The 24581-nt window shown below is 37.1% G+C and overlaps 2 protein-coding genes across 2 annotated transcripts in view; one reads left to right on the forward strand and one right to left on the reverse strand.

Moving 5' to 3' along the window:
* Nucleotides 1–23679, reverse strand: part of LOC134674832 (uncharacterized) — a 37656-nt gene extending 13977 nt beyond the window's left edge. Inside the window, exons 1-10 of the mRNA XM_063532984.1 lie at nucleotides 23501–23679; nucleotides 21683–21780; nucleotides 16994–17143; nucleotides 15369–15531; nucleotides 15077–15217; nucleotides 14127–14236; nucleotides 13453–13516; nucleotides 12675–12769; nucleotides 12112–12388; nucleotides 11360–11491 (exon numbers count right to left, since the gene is read on the reverse strand). Of these exons, the coding sequence (XP_063389054.1) occupies nucleotides 11360–11491; nucleotides 12112–12388; nucleotides 12675–12769; nucleotides 13453–13516; nucleotides 14127–14236; nucleotides 15077–15217; nucleotides 15369–15531; nucleotides 16994–17143; nucleotides 21683–21780; nucleotides 23501–23521 (1251 nt within the window). The 5' untranslated portion in view covers nucleotides 23522–23679. The remainder of the gene's footprint in view (nucleotides 1–11359; nucleotides 11492–12111; nucleotides 12389–12674; nucleotides 12770–13452; nucleotides 13517–14126; nucleotides 14237–15076; nucleotides 15218–15368; nucleotides 15532–16993; nucleotides 17144–21682; nucleotides 21781–23500) is intronic.
* A 297-nt stretch (nucleotides 23680–23976) lies between these two features.
* Nucleotides 23977–24581, forward strand: part of LOC134674701 (coronin-1C-A) — a 29781-nt gene continuing 29176 nt past the window's right edge. Inside the window, exons 1-2 of the mRNA XM_063532826.1 lie at nucleotides 23977–24105; nucleotides 24418–24576. Of these exons, the coding sequence (XP_063388896.1) occupies nucleotides 24079–24105; nucleotides 24418–24576 (186 nt within the window). The 5' untranslated portion in view covers nucleotides 23977–24078. The remainder of the gene's footprint in view (nucleotides 24106–24417; nucleotides 24577–24581) is intronic.

The following is a 24581-nucleotide window of genomic DNA, read 5'->3' on the forward strand; positions in this document are numbered from 1 at the left end:
GCTAATTCCATTAAATCTGTTTAATAATCAATTAATGATAAGAGTATCTGCTAATAACAGAAATCAGGGGTAATCCCTGATAATGAACGATAGCTGTGATTATTCTGATTTACTTTTGTTTTCTATTTTTAATGACGATCAATACAGGGTGGCATGACGTTGAATTATTTATCTCGGGGGTCTAATTCGCACTTGGCTGATTATTTCAATTTTAATATTACTAATGTAAACTTCATTAACATTAAAAAAGTACAATGGGCGGACTTAATGGCTTATGGCATTCTCTACCAGTAACTTAAGGGCCAGACAGGTAATTGTCAAGGCGAGTGCAGTGCAATAATGCAGACTTGATATAGACAAAATCAACACCCTGCATGCTATCAATTAGCAAAATTTCTGTTATGAACGTAATAACAGGTAATAATATAGTTTCTATGATAATAAATTACGTATAAAACATTATACAGAAAGCGTAGCGCTATCACTTCGCACCTAACTAATAAGTAATATCTAAGTCTCAGTCAGTTGATAGAGCGACGGCCTGGTATCTACTTAGGTGTCGCGAGTTCGATTTTATCCGAATCAATATTTTTTTTCTATTTTTCCTTGAAGCCATAAAAATATGTATACAGGGTCATTTTTGGACCGTTAGCCATATTGTGCGAGGTGATTAGGTAGGCCATACTAAACAACTTTTCCTATGGGACCTACTCCGATATCACAAAAAATTGTATGGCCCTTTCATAGATTTTGGTCGAGTGGATGTCGACGTTTTCTATGGGAAGGCCAATTTATTTTTTGGGATTTCGGGGTTGGCGTCATAGAAAAAGTTGTTCAGTACGACCTTCCTAATCACCTCGCACAATATGGCTAACGGTCCAATAATGACCCTGTATTTAGGGATAGTTGAGCACAAATAAAACACGTGTAAATAGTCTATACATTTATAAAACACTCAGTGCAACAATTGCGGACTCCCGCCATCACTATCAGATGACATATCACATCTATTTGTTACAATAGCTAGGTAACATTCGTCCGTCAAGCCACTACGAATTTTACTGGTCTAGTTCAAGTACAGGGGCCCATTTCTCGAACGATATTAGACTAATATTATTAGTCCACACACACGAACACAACATTACATTAGAGACAAATGCCACATTGCAGGCTAGCATGCACTGGGCCCAAGACAGAGCGCCTTGGAGAGCGCTGGTGATAAGTGTCCACATTCGTCACGTCCCTCAGCCATGAGGATACGACAAGGAAGAAGATTATTAGTCCACGAACTGTCAAACCGTATGGGTTGTCATGACAACGCACTAATAATATTAGACTAATATCGTTCGAGAAATGGGCCCCTGATGTAGTGCATAATTGGTTTCCATCGTATTTTCTCGGAAACGTTCTTATTTGTCATGCTATTTACTTCAGTCAACCTCAGTACTTTTTGTAGGTACCGAGACTGACTGAAATAGACAGGACACGTTTGTAAATTTCCGTGAAAATACGATGGAAAATAATTATGCACTACATCTGTATAGGTAGGTACTGGTAAATGCAAAGAACCAAAAAGTGCGTAGAACTCGCACTTATACAACGCAATTTTTTACTAAGCAGTTGAAATACACTGGTAAAGGCAAAGAACCAGGACTTGAACCCGGGACCGTTAGTAAGTAAGTTCGTAAGTTAAGTTAGTAAGTTCCTTAGACTTTGGTTTTTTAAGTTTCAACTCTTTTCTGGACAAATCTTTATGAGTAGTACAGTCAGGCGTGGCATTTAGATGCGTCGCTACAAGTATCAGAGATGTGAAAAATACTTTATAAAAAGTATTTAAATACAAAATACAAATAGTTCCTTGATAATACTATTTCAAATGCAAAATACAAAATAGTTTTTGAATTTGTATTTAAATACAAAATACGAAATAGGTATTTTCAAAATACTTTTTAAAAATACAAATACTTTGCGATAAAAGGTACTCTAAGTAGTGAACCTAGTCTGAATTAAAAAGTATTACTCGGAATTTCCCAGTTGAAAAGAGTCTCTTTATTCTTTGAAATCAATCCTCCTATCTAAAGTGCAAATTTCCAGTTGTTTGCTCATAGTAGGATGTAGGTATGGATGATGGTTTTTAACGGCCAACTTTTAAAGCATTAATTTGTAATGTTTTACAGCTAGTATAATGCCTCTCGTTAGTGTGATGAAAACGTCTCGTTTGTGTTTCACCAGGGCAGAAAAGTTTGTTCTCCTCTCGTGCCTTGAAACCCTCGCAACACTCAAGATTCCACTTTTTAAACCACTCACTACGCTTGTGGTCATGTGCGACGTTACTAAACAGATTCAACAGTTCTATGTTAAAAGAATGAGAGAGTTGTTAGGATTGTAACATCAGAAGAGATTGTAACTCCTACCTACATTACCTACCTACTATGTATAAAGTATTTTGTATTTTGAAAATAGTAAATAGGTCCCAAAAACTATTTCAAATAAAATACAAAATTGTTTTCTTCAAAAGGTATTTAAATACAAAATAGGTATTTTGCATTTTGTATTTGCATTTTAAACACAAGTATTTCAAATAAGTCACATCTCTGACAAGTATAAATATGTATAAGTTATACATGCAGCCCACACCAGTTTTGGTGTCTAGCAGTAGTATTTGCCGCGCTACGGAACGGTCGCCTGCGCCACAGAATAAATAATAGTACTAGGTACAGAAGACTCACTTTCTAACAAAACGCGTCTGTTACGATCAGGACAGATATGGCCGCTAGGTGGAGACAGCGCCACGCGCAGCTTATGGCAAACCCCAAAATTGGAACGGATGTAGTTATAGCTACCTGTAGCAAAGCAACGAAAACGCGGAGTGAGCCACGCCTGCCTGCGCGCGCTTACGCCACCTTGCGGTCATACTGTAGTAATAGACACGTTTTGTTAGAGAGTAAAACTTCTGTACCTAGTACTATTACTTATTCTGTGGTACAGTTTAAAATATCCCTAAACATAAGAAAAAATACAAATGTAGGACCAATTCGTAGTAACTTGATTATGAGACGAATGTTATTTTTTCACATAGCAACACAGATTTTAAACGAGTAGGTAAAATTAAGGGAAAATGACTTGTATACCTATGCAATAGAGTCTTTATTCGAGGAAAATCTGTTAGGTAACTTTTTTATTAATAAAGTTAGATTAGTTGCTAAGCGAAACTGTGCAAAATGATCTGTGCTGTGATAATAAGTGTGCTTAGATCATTTTGAACATCTGTACCGCTTAGATACTTCTGCAGCTGACTAGTAAAATATTTTTACAAAGGGGGTTTGTATATGTATGTATTAGAAATGCTTAGCCTATTTATTATATAATAAACTTATTGTGTGTGAAAAAAAAAACCGAGTTTTGACAGTTGAAAAACAAACAAAAAACGAACTTTTTTAAGTTCTCCATAAAATATCCATAGACAAATCTGTGTTGCCATATGAAAATCACACTATGAATAATTTATACATCTATTATAACACTGGTAACACCGTTAGTACATTGTACAGTCATCACGAAAAGTTATTTTGATAACTTCAGTTTGCACATACAGAGATTCAGACACATTAGGCCTAAATTTTAAATATTAAAAGCTAGATATATATTATATGTGGTCTATGAACAACAAATCGTGGAAACAACTTGTAATACTATTTTAACCATAATGCATTTTAATAGTGTAATCACCAAATAATATTTGTAGAAATATACTACTTCGAGCAACACCGGCTTCCGAGTCTATATTACATTTGTTTATTTAATAAACTCAAGTAGAAACGGACCCCAATGGTTATTTTATTTTAAAAACCGGACCCCTGAAGACCTAATTGGTCATCCCTGCTATAGATTGAGTAGGACGTTACTTTGAGCTTTAGAACCGTCTCAAACGTTAGCTATGAAAATCTCTATTACAAATATTTAAAGAAATAAATTATCTGTAGTTTTGAAAACTACTTTTGGTAATGGTCATACCACGATCCGTTGTATCATCGACCTTGACTTACATAGTAAACGTTAAACTATGGAACGATGGAAATCATAAGCTCAGTTTCTTACAGTGATTAGTTGATTACATATGTAGTATAGTATCTAAGTTGGCTCAATGGAAGTATAGCATGTGAAGGTATGTCCTATATCGATTCGATCGATTAAGCGAATTGAAAAAAAACTTTTAATTGAAGAATTCGTAATAATCGATTAATCGAAACGGAATAATCGATTAGCAGAAAATCGAATAATAATAGTGAAGAAAGTTTCAAGTTACATTTTAATACACGGTGTAACATGAGGAAACCGAATAATTTTAACCACGCATTTCTGGGGTCAAAAGAAGGAAAAAATGTAATATGAGTTTAGGTCAAATTCGCCAAAAAAAATTTTTTTTTTTGTTTTGTTTTTTCAATTTTTTGAATGTATTTTTACATAAAAAATAAATGTTATTGGTAAACTTGTTACTTAAAATTGATTTTACATTATTTTTTCGTAAAACCTTCTTTTTGCAAAGTGTTACTTGTCACTTTTTGACATCTATCAATAAGGATATTTAGACTACGTCCCATAGCAGCAACATTACCATCAAAAAGGCATTTTACATTATGTAACAACAAAAACTTGTTTATTTTTAAATTAATATTATCTCTGAAACTAGGCGTTTATTAAAAAAAGTTTATAGGACATTTTTGTCTCTAAATATCATCAGGAATACGCTGTTCAAATTATTCGGTTTACTCATGTTACACCGTGTATAATAGAGATAAAATGAATACACGATGCTCGTATTAGCCTCTAGAGAGTCTAGAGGCAAAATACAATATACATGTAACATAAATTATAACCCTTCTTTAGGCCTCACCGTAGTCGGGTAAAATACGGATGTTTTAAGTAGTGTTTTTGACCCTGTAATTTTGAATGAAAGCAGAGTCGTACGTATACTTTTCTTCACTTTAGTAAAATAGATACATTTTTGTGCACTGTTGTTTGTGTTTTGTGTTTTGTATCTTGTACCAAAAATTTTGGATCCTGTCATTACAAGATTTTCTCAAATTTTTGTCTTAAATAATGACAGAAAAAATTTATGCACCTTTTGCCTGACAACGCCATGTTTTTTATAAAATTTAACACTAAAACTTCCGTGACACCGACATAATAAGTCACTCACGTATTTCTAGTCGAAAATCGGTCGACAAGTTTCACTGCGTACCGAGTAGTATCATCAGGAGCTCGCGTTAGCGGACCGGCGAGTCGAGGCTTGAGTCGAATTGGCGGTGGTGTAATACATGAGTGACCCGTTTTTATATAAGTATTTAATTTAGAATTTAGAACACCAATCTTAGTTTTATAAACTAAAACTTTTAAAGTAAAATTTCAAACGCCTAAACATAATAAATTTATAACAGTTTCAACTCAGATCCTCTAAAGATTATCCATTACCATATATTATTCGAATTTTAACACCAATAAAAAGAAAATCAACAAAATAGTAAATACACCCAGAACTTATTCTGACAGCTGTCAAAAATCACAACACACAAACAGTTTAGTTGCCAGAACATTTGGGTAACAGTTGTATGTCTTTGTAATACCTTAGTTGAATACAAAAAATCAAATACTTCATAAACCCTAGTGAAAATTTCATTCGATAGCGTCACGTGCGATCGCGTTTGCGTTAATTCTATATTTTTGTATGGGATTTTGAACAGCGCGCCAAGCGGGACGTTTTGGAAACTCAAATTCCTATACAAAATGAGAAAATGCCACTTAACGCAAACGCGTACGTCACGACACGCTATCGAATAAAATGTACACTAGGGGGTACAGAAATTATTCTATGACTTTTTTTTGTATTACAATGCGATTTTAATATAGTCAGCATAGTTTAAAAAATGCATACCTAAATACATATATAGTGCGACATAAAATAGTAGAAATCAAATAAAACGGAACTAAAAATTAATCCATACTAAATTGTTGCCATGTTTAAGCATTTTACGTGAAAAATTTGACAGTTCCTTAGGAAGTGGCGCCTTCATTTAATTTCTACAATTTCTTGTCGGACTATACAGAGTATGCAGTGCCTTAATATGCATTCTAGACGTAAATTCATAAAAATGCCCTACTTTACGAAGTTAAATGCAAATCGGAAATACTGTGATGACAGATCATGACTGCTTTAAAAAAAACTCATAACTTGTTCTGTCAATAAAAATAAAAATGTGGTAACTATGTATGGTATGCCTACAGTTACTGCGGTTAACTTTGAGTAGCAGTGCGAGATACCAGATTTTTTCAAATTAGTGACGAGATCTCGTTCTGATTCTAAACAAATCTCAAAGAGGGCGCAGTGAAATAGTTCGAAAGTGAAAATGGAAAAAAAGTCAAAATTTCGTTATCTGCTTTCTGTCGCCCTTGCATATTCGAGCAATAGAGAGGCAGATAAAGAGATTGCGATTTTCGTTTTTCGCGGTAGGGCCTAAGATAACATGAATCTAACGTGATATAATACCTGCAAATAACCTATTTTAATGGGTAAGAGGTATTTTAATAGCAGTATATGTGACTGATACATAATTAGAGGCATTAAAATACGTGTGTGGGTTTTTGTGAAAACATCACACGAGTGTTTTAATGCCTAGAGTTATATAAACTGATTTATCGACACACATATTATAAGCTCTTTTAGATGTATTCGGGAACCGCTTGTTACAGTTGTTACGACCGCCATTGCAACATTCAACCACACACTCAATAAAACATCATCAGGACTGATACTAAAATGAGATCAAATCAAATTCCTTTGTTTTCCAGAGATGTTCGAAATTTGAATGTAATATGATAATATTTTTACAGATAGCATATATATTTCGTCCTAAAAAACAGTTTATCTTTTCGCTGGGCGTGCTTAGCGGTTTTTGAACGCATCTAGAGAGTACATGATGTGTGTAATTATTTTAAAACTTTATATCTAGCTTATCCTATGCTACATTATGTAGCTACATATACAGTTGGATAAGCACCATCAAAAAGTGTTTAGCTCTTTAGGTATAGCCTCCTAAGTCCCAAGGTCCTACCTTATCCCATTAATCATTTCGATGAAATTTAAACCATATTAAAATTGGAATAGAGTTGAAATTGTTTTGTTTCGTTCAATTTTCAAACAAAAAATAATCAATTCTATTCCCTGCATTATAGGTTCAAATTTCAGTGGCAAATTTTGGATTTTTCATTTGTATGACTGGCCCTTAGGAGGATAGTATCAATAGTATGCTATATAACTTTTACATATTGCATGCTTTGTTGCCTATCTAATTATCTATACTATAATAACGGTAACTTTATTCTTGATTTATATGGACAATATTATTAAAATTCTTTACAAAATAAACAAAACAGTTCTTTTGGAAGCCTAAAGTGGAGTTTTAGTTTGAAATCTTAGAGTTGAGGTTTAATGACCAATATTAGGCCGAAAAATGAGAGGTAGAGTTAGACCAAGATAAGTCTGCAACGATTTTGAGAGCACATGCGGTGCAAGTGTTATTTTAAACGTCAAACTTCTATGAAATTATGACGTATAAATAACACTTCCAATCGTGTGCAATATTGATCTAACTCTAACAATTTAGTTTTCCATATTTATAAAAAATGTAAAAGAATTTTTTTCAATTAGGTCATGTGTCTTAGACTCGCCCATTATTATTGCCATCTTAAAATGTTACACGAAATACTATTTCTTTAATGTATCTGAGTATACTGTATCTAAATTAGTAAGTATATGACGTACTTAATTTATTACTATTGTAGAAGCACGTTTAAGATTTCGTCAACTGGTAGACTGATGTTTCGGTTTTTTGCTAAATTTTAGTTATATTTTGTCTTATAGAGCTGCCTTTTAAGCACATTTCTATAAATTATGTCTACAATTACGAAAGACCAAATAAATCTATTTATTTAGACATATATATATAATCTCTATATATTATGTATAACACAAGTGCACATTTTGTGCGGAAATCATAAATTAGTGCGTTCAGTAAATATGTACAATCACAATTAATAATAAGAAATGACAAAAATTAAAATAAATTAAGATACAACCAAGTCCAACTATTATTGATTGAATTATTTATTTGTATTGTAATATTAATAATCAACAAAAAAATACAAAGTTACAATTTTCCTATCTTATGGTATAGGAGTGGAGTATAGTGCATCGTAATTACATGTAAATAATTAATATTTCATTTACACAAATATATGTTTAATACAAGATTGAACTAGAATGCCTAAAAACTCTAAAAGTGTTTTAAATCGTTAACAACCATTACAAATATGGTATATTTCTAAAACTAGAAATCAATGATATACATACATGTTACAAGACCGCTTTTTATAAAACCGGTTATTATACCGGGTGTGGCTTGTGACACGAGCAAAAAATGTAACTGTAGGCTATACTCCTGACCAACATTTGTACAGCGACATTTAAAATAAATTGTTTTTTCTACTCGGGTACTTTTATCTGTCATTTACATAGTCACGAACGAACATATAAGGGCGTACATTATTAATACTCCTTAAAAGTCTATAGTCTATTGCCCAAAAAAGCACTTGTATCGTTTTAGAGACATTACGATACGGTAAGCTAGTGCAGGGTAGCAGGTGGCACATACCGGTACATTGCTACCAACGTGACAAACGATTGAATGCATACGGTTTTTATTAAAAAAGAAACAAATTTGTACTGAGTTCATTGCTACCAACATAATAAAAAATACTTTTATACCCTACAGCACCACGACCCTTGTGCGGTGCGGTAGTGTGTAACGGCTTTAAAAAAAAACATAACCATAGACATTACTCGTTTGTTTCTCGTTTCCCGCCTTTCCCGGTAATTTCTTGTTCTTTGAGTACTTTGCGTTACTATTTGTTTTGCGTTCATAAAAAGTGTTGAAAATGGACAAAGAGGACTACATTGTTTCTACACCTGAAGAAATATCCGCTGCAGCACAAGCAACGACCGAAAATTTGTTGCCTAAGTACTAAATCTCAGCACCTATACGACAAATCTTATGAGAAGTGCATGGCGTGGAGATTGGAGCACAAAACTTCGTCATTCTCTGAAAACGTCTTTGGTGTATTTTCAAAGACTAATTGGAAGCACCGGATCAGATCTATCTTTTAAGCAAGGTTGGTATATGTTATAAAAATTTTTGATACACATTTTTAGGGTACACAGTACAACGAGCTATATTTATGTACATTTTATATTTTTGCATTGAAACTGAATATTATTTAATTCTCCTTTTTCTTGTTACAGGTTGCAGTAATATTTGGTATTATGGGTGCTTGTCGCAGACAAGAGCTACATACATATAGTAATACCTACTATCCAAAATTTACATTGACATTTTCATAAATAAAATTTTGTTTATATTTTTTTGTATTTTATTTAATATTGCCTACTCATAGAAAAAGCATTGTATGCAACGTTGTATAAGTAGTCAAAAAATGCTCATGGCGTATTTATTAACAATGTTCGCCTTCGGCTCACATTGTTACCCACGCCACTCACATTTTTTGACCCCTCTTATAAAACTGTTGCATAAAATACTATTTTGATTTTTAATACACTTTAAAGTTTATTCTAAGACGCAATATATTGCGAATTTTGTTACGTTTTAAGGCGTGACAAGCAACGTCAATCACAATGATAATGGCGTACATTGAAGATAATATTAAATTTATGTATATGAAAAAAGGAAGTCAGACTTCATAATTTTTAAAACTTATTGAACAAAAGTGTCACCGTTTGAGGAGTACAATCTAAGTTTTTAATTATTGGCTCGTACAAGCCACACCCGGTATTGCTATTAAGGGGCCCACAGATTAACAGTTCGCACAACGATATCAGCCTGTCCGTTAATCGCAAAACAAGTGACAGTTCCGAATATCTGACAGGCTGATATCGTCCGGCGAACTGGTAATCTGTGGGCCCCTTTAGAGTCACATAAATTCCGTCCAAATTGAAACAGTAAAGGGGTGATTTGGAAGAGGGCGGGAAGAACTTGAGTAATAAATGGTTGATCTTTGGTACATCGCGGTATTTTCATTCCACTTCCACCCCGGATAGTAAAACTGGCGTCACAAATGTGTTTTTTTATCTATGTGTGTGTCCCACTGCTGGGCAAAGGCCTCCCCTCTCCCTTTCCAATTACATAATTACGAAATAAAATTAAATGATAAGTTTAGGACAATAGAAGGAAGGCTCTGCCTCTAGCAGTAATGTAGAGTTGAAACGTAAACTACAATTACGCGTAAAAATAGAGCTAGAAAAGAATATTTATAAAAAAAAACCTTATAAGTACTTATCAATGTCCTGTGGCCCCACACTAGGCTATGCCTGTCACGTGGTAGCCCGGATTCGTAACATACAGCTATGTGAAAAGTTTCTAGTAGTGTCAAATATGTAGAGCCATATGTAGAGTCGCATATGTAGAGTAGCATATGCAGACCCATATGAAAGGAAATGTGTGACGCCAACTTTACTATTCCGCGTCAATAGTAAATCCTTACTTTTTATAAGAAACAAGATAAAGTAAGGACGCTTAGCACGAAAATTTTCGTACATTCACCCGCCTGGTCCTATCTCTATCACACTCGCGTAATTATATTTCTGTCCCGCTCATGATGGCGCTGCCACTGTGCCACAATGCCACTGTGTAAAAGCGACAGTAAAATAAATGCGCGTGTGACAGAGATAGGAACATGGTCAATGTACGCAATTATTCCTACTTAGCATCCATACTTGAATACAGTCCACCCAATATTCAACTTAAAAATGACTGATATTTAATAAACTAAGTTTTAAAATCATTAGATATTTTTAACATGGGTCTGCCACATGAAAGGACCATGCGAACTTTGTATAGTGCCTGTTCCAAAAAACCAACAGAAATGAGAGTTAGGTATTATTGCTAGGTAATAAGGGAGGCGAAATTTTGACTAAAATACCAATATCTCAGTTCTGCAATGGAATTCCGCTTGGCGCCCATAGAACGAAATTAAGTTCACAGAAATACCTATTTGATGACCTAATTCTCAACTCTGTTGGTTTATGGACTATTATGACGCAGTCCTTTTAACTTTAATGTAAATTGTTTAATTATAAATCTGCAAAGATGGGGATTTAAAAACATTGGGTGAACGATACTCTTCACCTGAGTAACGGGCCGGGCACCGGTGAGTGGTGTGTCTACCGCCTCCTCGTCGTGTCTACCGCCTCCTCTTGGTGTGTCTACCGCCTCCTCTTGCGCTTGGGTCAACTGCGCTTCTCCTCGGGCTTGGCGAGGAACACCTTGAGCGCGCCGGCCGACATCAGGTAGAACCAGTACAGCTGGGGCAGCAGCAGGATCAGTATGGAGACCTTGCAGCCGGTTGGTAGCGATTGCACGGCCTGGGGATGGAAAAACAAATGTATTATAAATAGTATTGAGGTATGATTTGATATTTACCTGTCGCTTCGGTGAAGGAAAACATCGTGAGGAAACCGGACTAATCCTAACAAGGCCTATAGTTCATTTTTTTAGCATTAGAAAGAACTCCACAGAAGCAAGCGTGCAGTTTTTATCAGGCTCTTTAATTATTAATAATTATTGAATTATCTAATGTAGCATGGTCAATACATATAATTTCCTTCAAATTATTACCGCTAAAAGTGCCGGATTTGGAACCACAAGCTTACTTCTGCGAAGTTTTTCTTCTTCTTCGGACTATAGTTTCCCCTCTGGGTTGGAAGGTCAGATGGCAGTCGCTTTTATGAAACTAGTGCCTACGTCAATTCTCGGGATCAGTTGCCAGGCGGACCCCAGGCTGCTATGAGCCGTGGCAAAAAGTCGGGATAACGCGAGGAAGATGATGATAATTCAAAATGAGATATTTGACATATTTATAAGTTACCTGAAAGAACATGTGGCAGACGTACGGCAGACTGAGCACTCAGCAGAACAGGAACGTGAGTAACATCAATATGCCGTTCAGCAGGTAGACCCGGGCGGACTTCCTCTTATTAGTTACCTGTAAGTAAGACATCCCCACGGCCTTGCTGTACATGTGGCAGACGTACGGCAGACTGAGCACTCGGCAGAACAGGAACGTGAGTAACATCAATATGCCGTTCAGCAGGTAGACCCGGGCGGACTTCATCTTATAAGTTACCTGTAAGTAAGACATCCCCACGGCCTTGCTGTACATGTGGCAGACGTACGGCAGACTGAGCACTCGGCAGAACAGGAACGTGAGTAACATCAATATGCCGTTCAGCAGGTAGACCCGGGTGGACTTCATTTTGAGCCTACAGAGAATATTTAAATAATTAAATGTTATGGGACAATCTTACACAGATAGATTGAACTAGCCCCACAATAAGCTCAATAAGGCTTTTGTTATGGGCCCACTAACGTTTCTAACCCTACAGTTTTGATATGGCTTATGTAGTGTGCTATTTTTTAAATCAGTATATGCATTTTTTTTTTTATGAGAGGATTAATATTTTTTTCCATACACCATATAATATAACAATTTAAGTTATTTTCCATGAATCCTTCAAGAGCCAGTGTGATGATATTGAACGAGTGTACCTTGAGAGGATGCCGCGGAGGGACACGAAGGGCGTGGAGAGCTCCATGAGGTACACGAACCCGAACACGCAGTCGCCGAGGCCGCCGCGGAAGTACTGCGGGTGGAAAACAACATGTGCAAAAAGTTACTTTGCCGCGCGAAGACAGTACGACTCTTATCATGAATAGTGACACAAAACAAAATGAAATGCCATTCGACTTTAAATCTTACCAGTAAAAGATAGAATATTAAATGCAATAGCATTTCATTTTTAGTTGTACCACTGTTCATGATAAGCAACGATTAGTAGGCAAAATTTAATTTTGCTCACGCTGAATAATCTAATCTAATAAATAAGCTAAAGTGAAAACATATCACAAAATGTGGATATTTTATAATAAAATCCTTCTCTGTCGTTTATCATTTTAAACGTTCCGTCATCGCGTCGTTAACCGAACTGAGAGTACGCCAGAAGTCCGCTAGATTTCTGTCGCGGGGTGAGGTAATGCGAGTCGGGGCGGGGTGGGGCGGTGCGTGGCCGTTCTATATGATAATACTATTACTTATTCTGTGACAGAGCGGTCGTGGTCACGTTGAGGCGTCCGCGTCGGTAGAAGAGGCGGACACAGCTTTTTGCACGATCTCCCGCCATCTCTCCCTGTTGGCAGACTGTCTGGCACAATCAGATCGCGATTTCCAACTGCGGATTTTACTTGATGAGCGATCTGGTTCCATACACTTTTGCCTATATTATTTTATAATTACAATTTCGATTATTTGTAAGAAAAGAAGACTCACCACAATAGTCAGGAAACCAAAGCCACCAATGAATAGATGATGCATCAGTATCACGGGCTCATGTCTGAAATAAAAATATAATTGTATTATACACTATTAAAACTATACGCACCAAATGATTTTTCGTCTAAAAAATTACTGCATTCCCGTTGCCAGGGAGGTGTTGGAATTATACTGAGCAACTTTTACTATGGGACCTACCACAAAATCGCGAAAAAAATATTAGCTGTTTCATACATATTGGCTCCATTTTTTATGGGAGGGTAATTATATTTTCGCGATTTCGGGGTTGGTCCCATAGTAAAAGTTGCTCACTATAATTCTAACACCTCCCTGGCAAGGGGAATGTAAAGTGTTATTCTATGGAACTTGCTAACTATTTCAGGCGTGGTTCACTCCGCGATTTCGTCGCTTTGCAACACGTGGCTAGCCATAAGCCGCGCGTGGCGCTCCTGCCACCTAGCGGCCATATCTGTCCTGATAGTAACAGACGCGTTTTGTTAGAGAGTGAGTCTTCTGTACCAAGTACTATTATTTATTCTGTGACTATGTAAACAAAAGTCGCTAGTACATTCATTATTCAGAGACAATTCAATATGGCGGTTTGTTTACATAGTTAGCAAGTTCCATAAATGACACTTTAGTTATATTTTGGCCACCGTGTATATGCTTACTTGCAGTATGCGAAGAAAGATGGCGCCTGTTTGACAGGCGCAGAGGTCAGTGAACCGTTCTTGGTCTTCCGCTTGCCTTTGGCGTCACCAATCGTCATTTGGACGTGTACCTTTAAAAAATAAGCAGTTTTGACTTATTTACAATATGAGTGGTGGTAATTGCTATAACTGTTCCAAATTTTAGGTAGGTATCTAAGTCAAACGGTCTCTGAGAAAAACGCATTTAACTGATTTGTAAGACCGAAGTGATCCCATAAGTGTTCCGTGAACAAAGTTTTGTACGGAACCACACGGAACACTAAAAACAACGTGAATTAAATTCAATTTGACGTTTTTGCTCATTTTGAGGGAATTGGCTCTGTACGCGACAGTGGATTTTGCCGCTATGGGAATAATTAGTTATTTGCAGACACGATTTTTGGGGACGAAATCAAACGAAAGGGAGTTCCTACATCGATAAACTCAATTATCGATGTTTTTCTCATATACATACTAACCCCCTTATTCGTAAACGCGCTATAAACCTCAGTTAGCTAATAATCGTTTGTCCTTATCTGTCATTTTGACTGTAGTTGTAAGGAGTCAAAATTAAATTTAACTAAATCAATCCCGTAAAGTTTTATGAATAAGGGGGTAAGTGATTGCTCCTAGATTCTGTGATCTAAAGTTTAATATCTGGAACGGGGTATAGTCTGTGTCGCTACAACACCACGGCACTCACCGACAGAACAGAACTAGACTCTTAAACGTGACGAGCTAAAGGCTAGACCACCTGTGGTTATCACATATAATTACATCGTAGGGGTGCTGACCTGCAGCGAGTGTGGCCGCACATTTGCTGCAAAGATTGGCTACGTCAGTCACCTGAGAGCGCACCAGCGACACTCTTAGTGGTAAAAAGCAGTCACTGTGGCCGAAAACGGCTAGGGGAAGATAGATGATGTACTCACCGAGTACATGGACCAGATGTCGTAGAAGAAGTAAGCGGCCCCGAACCACGCGTAGGCCTCCGACACGAAGTGCGAGGTGCGCGCGAAGTCGCGCGTGAACGACCACAGGCACAGGATGGGCCGTGTCGCTGCAACACTACACTCACCGAGTACATGGACCAGATGTCGTAGAAGAAGTAAGCGGCCTCGAACCACGCGTAGGCCTCCGACACGAAGTGCGAGGTGCGCGCGAAGTCGCGCGTGAACGACCACAGGCACACGATGGGCCGTGTCGCTGCAACACTACACTCACCGAGTACATGGACCAGATGTCGTAGAAGAAGTAAGCGGCCCCGAACCACGCGTAGGCCTCCGAGACGAAGTGCGAGGTGCGCGCGAAGTCGCGCGTGCACGACCACAGGCACACGATGGCGCCCGTGATGCAGCAGAACGCGGCTTGGACCGCTGACACTAGTCTGTGGGAAATTTCCAAGTTAGTCTGTTGTTATACATATAATATTTTAAACTTTCGCGTTTTGAACACACACATATATAGACGGGTCAGCCGCGACCACGACCAGTGAAACCTGTGTCGAAACGTCGGTAAATAAAGGTAATTGAATAAAATTTACGTTAGCCCCGTCTATAAATGTGAGTTAATATGTCTCTTGTTGTCTGTGGACACACTCTAAGATAAGTCTGCATCGATATTGAATACGGGGGGTGCTGCGCGGGGTGACGTTCCATTTTAATACAAACATTTTGCATAATTACATTTAACTACTTTTAAAACTCATAATAAACATAATGTATAGAAACAAAATCCATAATATTATTCGTTATAATAATTAAATTACAGAATGTTCTATAATCATAAAAACGTTGTTTATAAATTATAACGATCATCAGGAATAATTTTACTTGTTATAACATACAGTTTATTAGTATTAAGATTAAAATGTAGAATTATATTTTAAAGAATGATCGGGTGACATAATACAACTTACTTACATATTTAACCTTAAGGCAGGTCGCCGTTAGGTACGACGACGAGCGAAGCGAGGAGGAGTGTTAGGTAGAACTGTGACCCTACAGCGCGCGAGCCGAGCGAACGAAGCGAGCGTGCCTCGGCAGCGGCCGGCGAAACGCCAGAACCGACTTATTATATAATACATAGTACACATTTTATTACCCTCTCGATCATGAGAGGGTGCCTGTGCCCAGCAGTGGGGCGTGTATAGACGTGTATTGTTATTATTATTTTGTCTGTCTCTTACAAATTCTCGAGACCACGGGGTCCCGGACTTTTGAAAGGCGTGCGTGGTTTTTATGGAAAAAGAACGTTATGAGCATTAAATAGTATACAAAGTGATCATTATACTGATTGCCTGTTATGCAAATACATTACTATGCAACTGCATTCTTATTATTTCTGAAATTATGTAATTTGTTCTTATTCATTTTGTTTTTATACTTAATAATCATTTCTGCATTCAAAATTATGCAATTCGAATTATGCAAAATCAAAATTCGAAAATAGTTGTTATTAAAAACATTACACACCCGCTGCGCGCGCTCCAGTGCCGTGCGCGTTCGGCACTCTCTAGTAGATAGTGCTAGTGTGTTTAGTTGGTCGAACAGCCTCGTGAAATACATGAGGCCGAAAGCTATATATGCTGTATCTTTAGATATTTAAATAAGAGTTAACAAAATCTACCCTCAAATGGCTCCTTAAACCAGTTGAGGGTAGATTAAAACATTACATGATCAAGTAAAGTAGTTTAAAGTCCGGTCGTTCAGTGACGGATCCAGGCGGTTTTGTATTTGGTTGGTTTACCAATAAATGTTATAACTACCCGAAAATTTACAAATTATTTGTTTACTTTTATTTAAATACCTAAAGCTACAGAGGTAGGCCTCGCCTGTCCAATGACTCACTTGTTGGTAACGTCGAGGACATCTCCACAACTAAGCCGGTATTTTTGTCGTAGACTGGTGGACAGTGCAAGTGTGTTTAGTAGCTCGAACAGCGTCGTGAAATACACGAAGCCCAAGAGTGTCAGCACGCAGCCTCGTCTTGGTGTGATCCTGAAATATAAACATACATAAGTCAAAGATTTCTATTTTTAGTTGAGTGAAATGTAAAAAAAAAAACTAGAAGAATGGCCTAAATGGCCTTCTAGTGGATTGGCTCTATATACAGCGATATATAATAATATGGGTCGCTTTTAGACTTACACGCTTACGCCTACTTATAAACTTTACCTGACCATGACACAAGGACTCTGACGGTTCGAGGCAAGTTTCCTAATTCGATTAATTTAATTAATACCTAGTAACACAGACAAGCATGGTAAAGAGAGAATTAAAAAAACCGTGTCGTTACGCAATGAACCTCTTTAACCTTATGATGTTAAGGGCCTATGTTTGACTACTTTTGCCGCCTAAAATGTTTCATTTAGGCACATTAATATGTATACATCGCTGTTGCGTGAGCTTATATCAATAAATAAACATACATTTTAAGTCATATGTATATCTATCATACTCAGTAAAACGGCAGAAACTCTAACATCGTCGAATAATAAGGGCTCAACAATTAAAGTCTGTAGCTGTACACAGTATAAAAAAATAAATTTAGCTCAAAATATATTTCGTTGATCTCGGAAAGGGCTCGGAAATTTGCTATATGGGGGTTTTCGGGGGCGAAAAATTGATCTAGCTAGGTTTTATCTCTAACAAAACGCGCATTTTTGAGTTTTTACAGATTTTCCGAGCAAAGCTCGGTCACCCAGATATTGTAGTTAATGGCACTTAATGCAAATTTACCATGTATTACATACATGCATCTAATTGACTCAGAATGTACATAATTCAACGATGAAATTAAGCAACAATATGCGCGTTACGTAACCCGCTATCACCTAAAATCCGCCATCCACATAGCTTATGTTGGATAACAGTAAACATACATTGCGTAATCTTCAAAAAGATAACTGAATGAATATGCGAAGTTGTAAACAAGTGTTTTTCTTAAATGTTTCACTGTAGAACAGTGGCGGCGCGTCCATAAAAGCCAATTCCCACCGGCTTGCCTGTTTTTGGACGTTTAAGCAGAATTGTAAAGGAAATATGTAAGCCAAATTAGCCCCATATGTATATGTTTGTTATTTATGTTTATCTGACATGACTATTTGTACAGTCAAGGAATTTAAATTCCGACCCATTTCGTACTTTGTCACAGTGACAACCGTATGAGGTCTCTAGCGGCTTTCATATTGATTTTGATTGTCATTGTGACAAAGTACGAAATGGGTCGGAATTTAAATTCCTTGACTGTACGTTACGTACAAATCATGTAGAAATAGCCATAGATTTGACGTGCCCCTCCTCCGCAAAAATCGGCAGCCTGTTTTGTACAGAAAATTACAGCCCTGGCGTCGCCAGTTACTAAATGCTCTGAGGTAGCCACATACACAAACACGGTCCGGTTACCGACGAAAACACCGGACGTTTACAACCGGCCTAGGTATATCATAAAAAAAACTTATCAGAGGAAAAAGTATGGCCTAGTGGGATTGGGATTTTTCTATGTTTTGATCGAAAAGCGACTGGTACATAATTATATCTAAAAATTGCATTTCAAATCCAAATCAGTTTAGATGTTCTTCATTGCTTGAAAGTGTAACAACATTCATACAAACATTTAGATTTATAATATAAGTACCTATTGTATAGGAATTGCAGGATAATATGCTAGGAATCTATTAATTATTCTCAACTTACTCGTAGCCGCGTGCTAATAACGGTAATAGATAATTAAACCACAGAACGTAAATCTTCAACATGTCGTCTGCGACCTTCGGCCGTCGCCGTAAAATTTTATGACCTAAGAAGTAAAGGTGAAATTTCCCCTCTTTTGTTTTCAGTTGGTCGTCAACGGGGACATAAAGGACATCTATCAATTGGGCACTACATATGGCGCTATATAATATTACAATTACATAGGTTTAAGTGCTGGTGGCCTAGCGGTAAGAGCGTGCGACTTTCAATCCGGAGGTCGCGGGTTCAAACTCCGGCTCGTACCAATGAGTTTTTCGGAACTTATGTACGAAATATCATTTGATATTTACCAGTTGCTTTTCGGTGAAGGAAAACATCGTGAGGCAACCGCACTAATCCCAATAAGGCCTAGTTTCCCCTTTCCTCTCTGGTTTGGTCCATCAGATGGCAGTCGCTTTCGTAAAAACGAGTGCCTACGTCAAATCATGGGATTAGTTGTCAAGCGGACCCCAGGCTCCCATGAGCCGTGGAAAAATGCCGGGATAACGTGAGGATGAAGTTATTACGTATTCCGTTCCTCAAGTTGTAATGGAGAAAAAAAACGCGTCTTATACTTCTATACGTAGATCAAAGTAAAATTTAAGAGGTGAAATGTAAACAAACTTTATCTCTGCCTCGTAAAACTGAAGCGTTTAAAAAACGTTTACACGCGTGAATTGCTTTATTTGAGAAAAGATTTATGTTCGATTGAAGTTTCTGTAAATTACGCTCTTTTAGAATTGGATAGTAAGATAACGGAGGCGCTTAAGATAGATAGCATTTGTTATATTAAAAGACTATTATTGTTTTAGAATTGAAATTCCTAAACAATTATATAGAATAGACGCACAACTGAAACAAGACTCTAGTGCGCATATAAAAAAGTTCAAAATCAAATGGCATTTTAACAGTAAATTTGTAATGTTATGACATTCAATAGGCATTTTATATCCAGAAATAGGTCGTTATCAAACACTTGTGGACAAGACAAGCCTCTTATTATTGAGTACCAAGTGTAGGTACCATCGCCTACATTTAACTGTCAATCGGTGGACCTTATTACAAAAGCCATAAGGTCCAAGGTACAGTTAAGTGTTGCTGTCTCATCTACTCTGTTATCCCTTTGACCTCCAAAGATGTCAACTCAATTGCGCGGCTAAGCCAAATATCGATTCGAGCACTTTGACAAGGTTCGCGATGACGCGCCGCACCGATTTAGGTGAAATTTGGTATGGAGATAGTTTGGGGCCCGAGGAAGGACATAAGACAGGCGTGGCTCACTCCGCGATTTCGTCGCGTCGCTACAAGTACATGCGGCCCACACCAATGTTGGTGTCTAGCCGTAGTAATTGCCGCACTCGCACGAAACGGACGCGTGCTCGTGCTTGCGCCACCTCGCGGTCATATCTGTCGTAATAGACGCGTTTTGTTAGAGTGAACCTTCTATACCTGGTACTATTATTTATTCTGCGCATAAGATAGTTATTATTGATCATTAATTCATTAATAACATTCCACGCAGACGATGTCACAGGAAAAAGCTAGTTACGAATAATTTTCCAAATCTCCAACCCGCTCGAGCGGCCTCGCGGCGCGGCGCGATAATTGTTCAGTGGCCCGGGCAATGATTGCCGTTGATATCAGGTATGTGAATGTTTGCTAACCAACTCCACTAATGATCTATGCCTCATTGTGCAAAAGAAGGTTTTAAAAAACCGGCCAAGTGCGGAGGACTCGCGCACGAAGGGTTAGTTACGTACCGTTGCGCAAAAAACGGCAAAAAAATCACGTTTGCTATATGGGAACCCTACTAAAATATTTATTTTATTTATTTTTAGTATTTGTTGTTATAGGGACAACAGAAATACATCATCTGTGAAAATTTCAACTGCCTAGCTATCACGGTTCATGAGTTACAGCCTAGTGACAGACAGATGGACGGACAGACGGACAACGGAGTAGGTATATTCTATTTTTTAGGATTCCGTACCCAAAGGGTAAAACGGGACCCTATTACTAAGACTTCGCTGTCCGTCCGTCCGTCCGTCTTCCGTCCGACCGTCTGTCACCAGGCTGTATCTCACGAACCGTGATAACTAGACAGTTGAAATTTTCACAGATGATGTATTTCTGTTGCCGCTATAACAACAAATACTAAAAACAGAATAAAATAAAGATTTAAGTGGGACTCCCATACAGCAAACGTGATTTTTGACCAAAGTTAAGCAACGTCGGGCGTGGTCAGTACTTGGATGGGTGACCGTTTTCTTTTTGCATTTTTCCGTTTTTTTTTTGCTTTATGGTACGGAACCCTTCGTGCGCGAGTCCGACTCGCACTTGCCCGGTTTTTTATCGGGTTTGTTTCATGCAGCCGTCCACCGGACTATTAGTAATAGGGCCCCGTTTTTACCCTTTGCGTACGGAACCCTAAAATTCGATCTAATTAGTGTTAAGAGGGGGCGTAAAACGAGAAAATTAGAAAGGAACAAAAGGTACTGCGCGCCGCTCGTAAGTTGCGACGGAAGATTGCGTGGCTTCTATCGTTTTACCTTAATAACTCTGAAAGTATAATTCTGATTAAAATATTGCCATTTATTAAAGAGTGGCTAGTAAATGACGAATTGCCCTATGTATATCACTAGCTGTTTTATACTAAAACTATTAGACATGTTTTCGTGATTTTTCTAATATGTAAGTGCGAAAGTGACGGGCATAGTGACAGGCGATAAAAATGGAACCATGCTGCACCCGCACGTTGCGATAGCATATATGGTTGACTGGTAGAGAATGCCGTGAGTGACTTACTTATCTGAAGGGTGCAGGTCGGCGACCAGGTTGAGAGCAGCGAGCAGGGACCCGACGTTGGCCACGCCGAGGACCGCCGCCAGCCCGCCTCCCCGCCCCTGCACATAATAGGGGGTATTACTGCAATGTTCTGCCGCCAGAGTGCAGCACTAATTTGTTTAGTAAACCATGGAGTCGATCATTATCATTTAATTTATTAGTTATCTAAGATGGTATGGTTTAATTACAAATCTCATACAATTACAACCTGAATGGACATTAAAACGTGTCGAGTAAGCATGGACATTAATAACATGAGATAACGTAAACGTACGGTAAGGTAAATGACGTCATCAGACAGACTAATGACTCAATGCAACAAGCAGTTTGTTTGTAAGAAGCTCTTTCGATCACAGATAAAATTTGATGTTCTATTTTCTCTATAACTCTGTATCTTTAGGTATTTAAATAAAAGTAAACAAAATCTACCCTCAAATGGCTCCTTATGCCAGTGATCAATTAAAGTAGGTTAAAGTCAGGTCGTTCAGTGACTGATCGAGACGGTTTTGTATTTGGTTGGTTAACCAATAAATGTTATAGGTAGCTACCAGAAAATGTACAAATTGTTTGTTTACTGTAGATATAGACTATAGTGTATGTCTGTATGTAGTTTTTGTGTTACACCTTGCAGCCCATACAGTTTTTCGATTTTTTTATGTGTTTGTTAGATTTGTCTCTGTGGTGGGGCGGGGGTAACAATTTTTTTCAACAGTTGTTTTGTATTTATGGATCAATTCTTGTTTGGCTTGAACTCTAGATTGTAAAATAACGGGAAAAAACACCAAACTTGGCGTGACTGTAAAAAATATGCCTCATAATATCATTAACATGTGTGAGTCATAACATTATAATATATTATGTCATGTTCAACAAAAAATATCAAGTGTGTGATGTGTAAGGGGCTGTCCATAAATTACGTCATCGTTTTTTGACGATTTTTGACCCCCCCCCCCCCTATAATCATCCAAAAATCATGCTTCAAATGACCCCGTTTCCTCCTACTGCATGCTACCGTCATCCGATGTCCAGACCCCCCCCCCCTAATTTGAAATGACGTAATTTATGAATAGCCCCTAAGTCTGTTTCTATTTTTACACACAATTGGAATTGGGGGTTTATAAGTCTACAGAGCACTGAGCAGTATTGATACAATCAATTTAAGAACTTGAACAGTACATCACATGTAATTGCTTTTTTTCAATCATCATGCTATTGGTGGTATCCGTTTCCGTTTAGTGTGAATAAATAATACAAAACTTCTCATGTTGTTTCATAGATACATTAAAATTCTAAATGCCATGTAATGGCAGCCATGAAATGTTTCTAAACAGTCAGCCACAAATAAGGTCATTAGGTATATCATGTTCAAATCAACATCAACCTTGAAAATAATAACTGAAACTAATATTCATGAAGTTTTTTTAACTTTGAGTAGGTAGGTAGCCAGTTAGGTATAAATTTTAAAATTAATGTATTTTCATGCATACCATTAAAAATTTGCGTAATTAGATAAGTATAATGTTATATTAAACGCCACAATTTTAACTAAGCAGGATTAGATGTGAAATATAAACTTATTGGAATATAAACTTGATAAATATTGCTGAATACCTTTAAGAAAGCTTGTAAATAAACATCACCTACACGTTCCATTGATAATTCATTTGAACGTCACAGTATGTTATTATTTAAATATTTATTTTATCATCCAAAACATGAAATATAATAGCGAGGCATAATATACCTACTAAAGTAAAAACAAGAGAATAATAAAATTACCTTCGAAACTGTAGCCTCCATATCCCGTAAGCTCAATCAATGCCAAATCCGATTACCATCTAGTTATAACATTTTACACAAACACAGAAATTCACTAAGATTAATCGTTTAAATTAATAAAATGTTTTCTCAATTTTTTTCACCGAATGTGCGTTTTTTCGTCGCTGGCTGCTGTCAAATCTGACAATTGGTCAAGTGTCAAGTGCGAACTGCAAAGTAAAGGATGCGTTCATGAGTAAATGTATGAATCGCATTCAATCGATTCATTCATGTAATTAGATTCGATTGCTAAATATAAGTGTAAAACAATATTTTGTATATTTGTGGGACTAAGGTTTTATTTAAAAAATGTATTATATACGAAATAAAATAACACTGGTTTTGATTTGAACACAGTTTAAATGACTTCAGTCAATTTTTGCTATCTACCCACAGTTTCATTTTATTATGATTCTCATGTAACTGTGATTGATCATAAAAGATTTTCTGCTATATCATTCCTTTTCTATAATACTTAGTGTTTCAATTTGGATTAAGCTTACATATAATTAACTGTAAGAGAAGTTGAAGCTTTTAAAATGAACATGAACATGGAAGTAGATGGGGTGAGTATTGGATTGATCTTTGCTTTCTTAAAACGAACGTTAACCCAAAGTGTAATTGATACCTTTGAAGTACCTACTATAATTAGGTACTTTATTTTCTTTAATTGCCTGTTTACGGCCTGTTTAACAATGCAATGCTTTTACTTTTTTTATAGTCTTACTAATTTATAGTCTGTGTGGAAAGAGAAGAGTCGCAGAATGTATGGGCTTCCTTACATTCCACGACTCTTCTCTTTCTGCACAGACTCTAGTGAAATTAATAATTCTAAATATACTATTTTTAACATTTGTTTATTTTCAAACAATTTTCAGGAAGTGCGAAGGCACAATAGCTTTACGAGCCCAAATATCTCTCGTGCACCGGTTGCAAAGAGATTAGGGAGAGAACGATGTCGAAGTTATCACGCGCAAACACCTGAGGCTGAAAAAAATCTAGTTCGAAAAAGTGCACCTATGAGAATTGTGCCTAAAGTAAG

Source organism: Cydia fagiglandana, chromosome 20, assembly GCF_963556715.1.
Source record: "Cydia fagiglandana chromosome 20, ilCydFagi1.1, whole genome shotgun sequence".
Taxonomy (NCBI): Eukaryota; Metazoa; Arthropoda; class Insecta; order Lepidoptera; family Tortricidae; genus Cydia; species Cydia fagiglandana.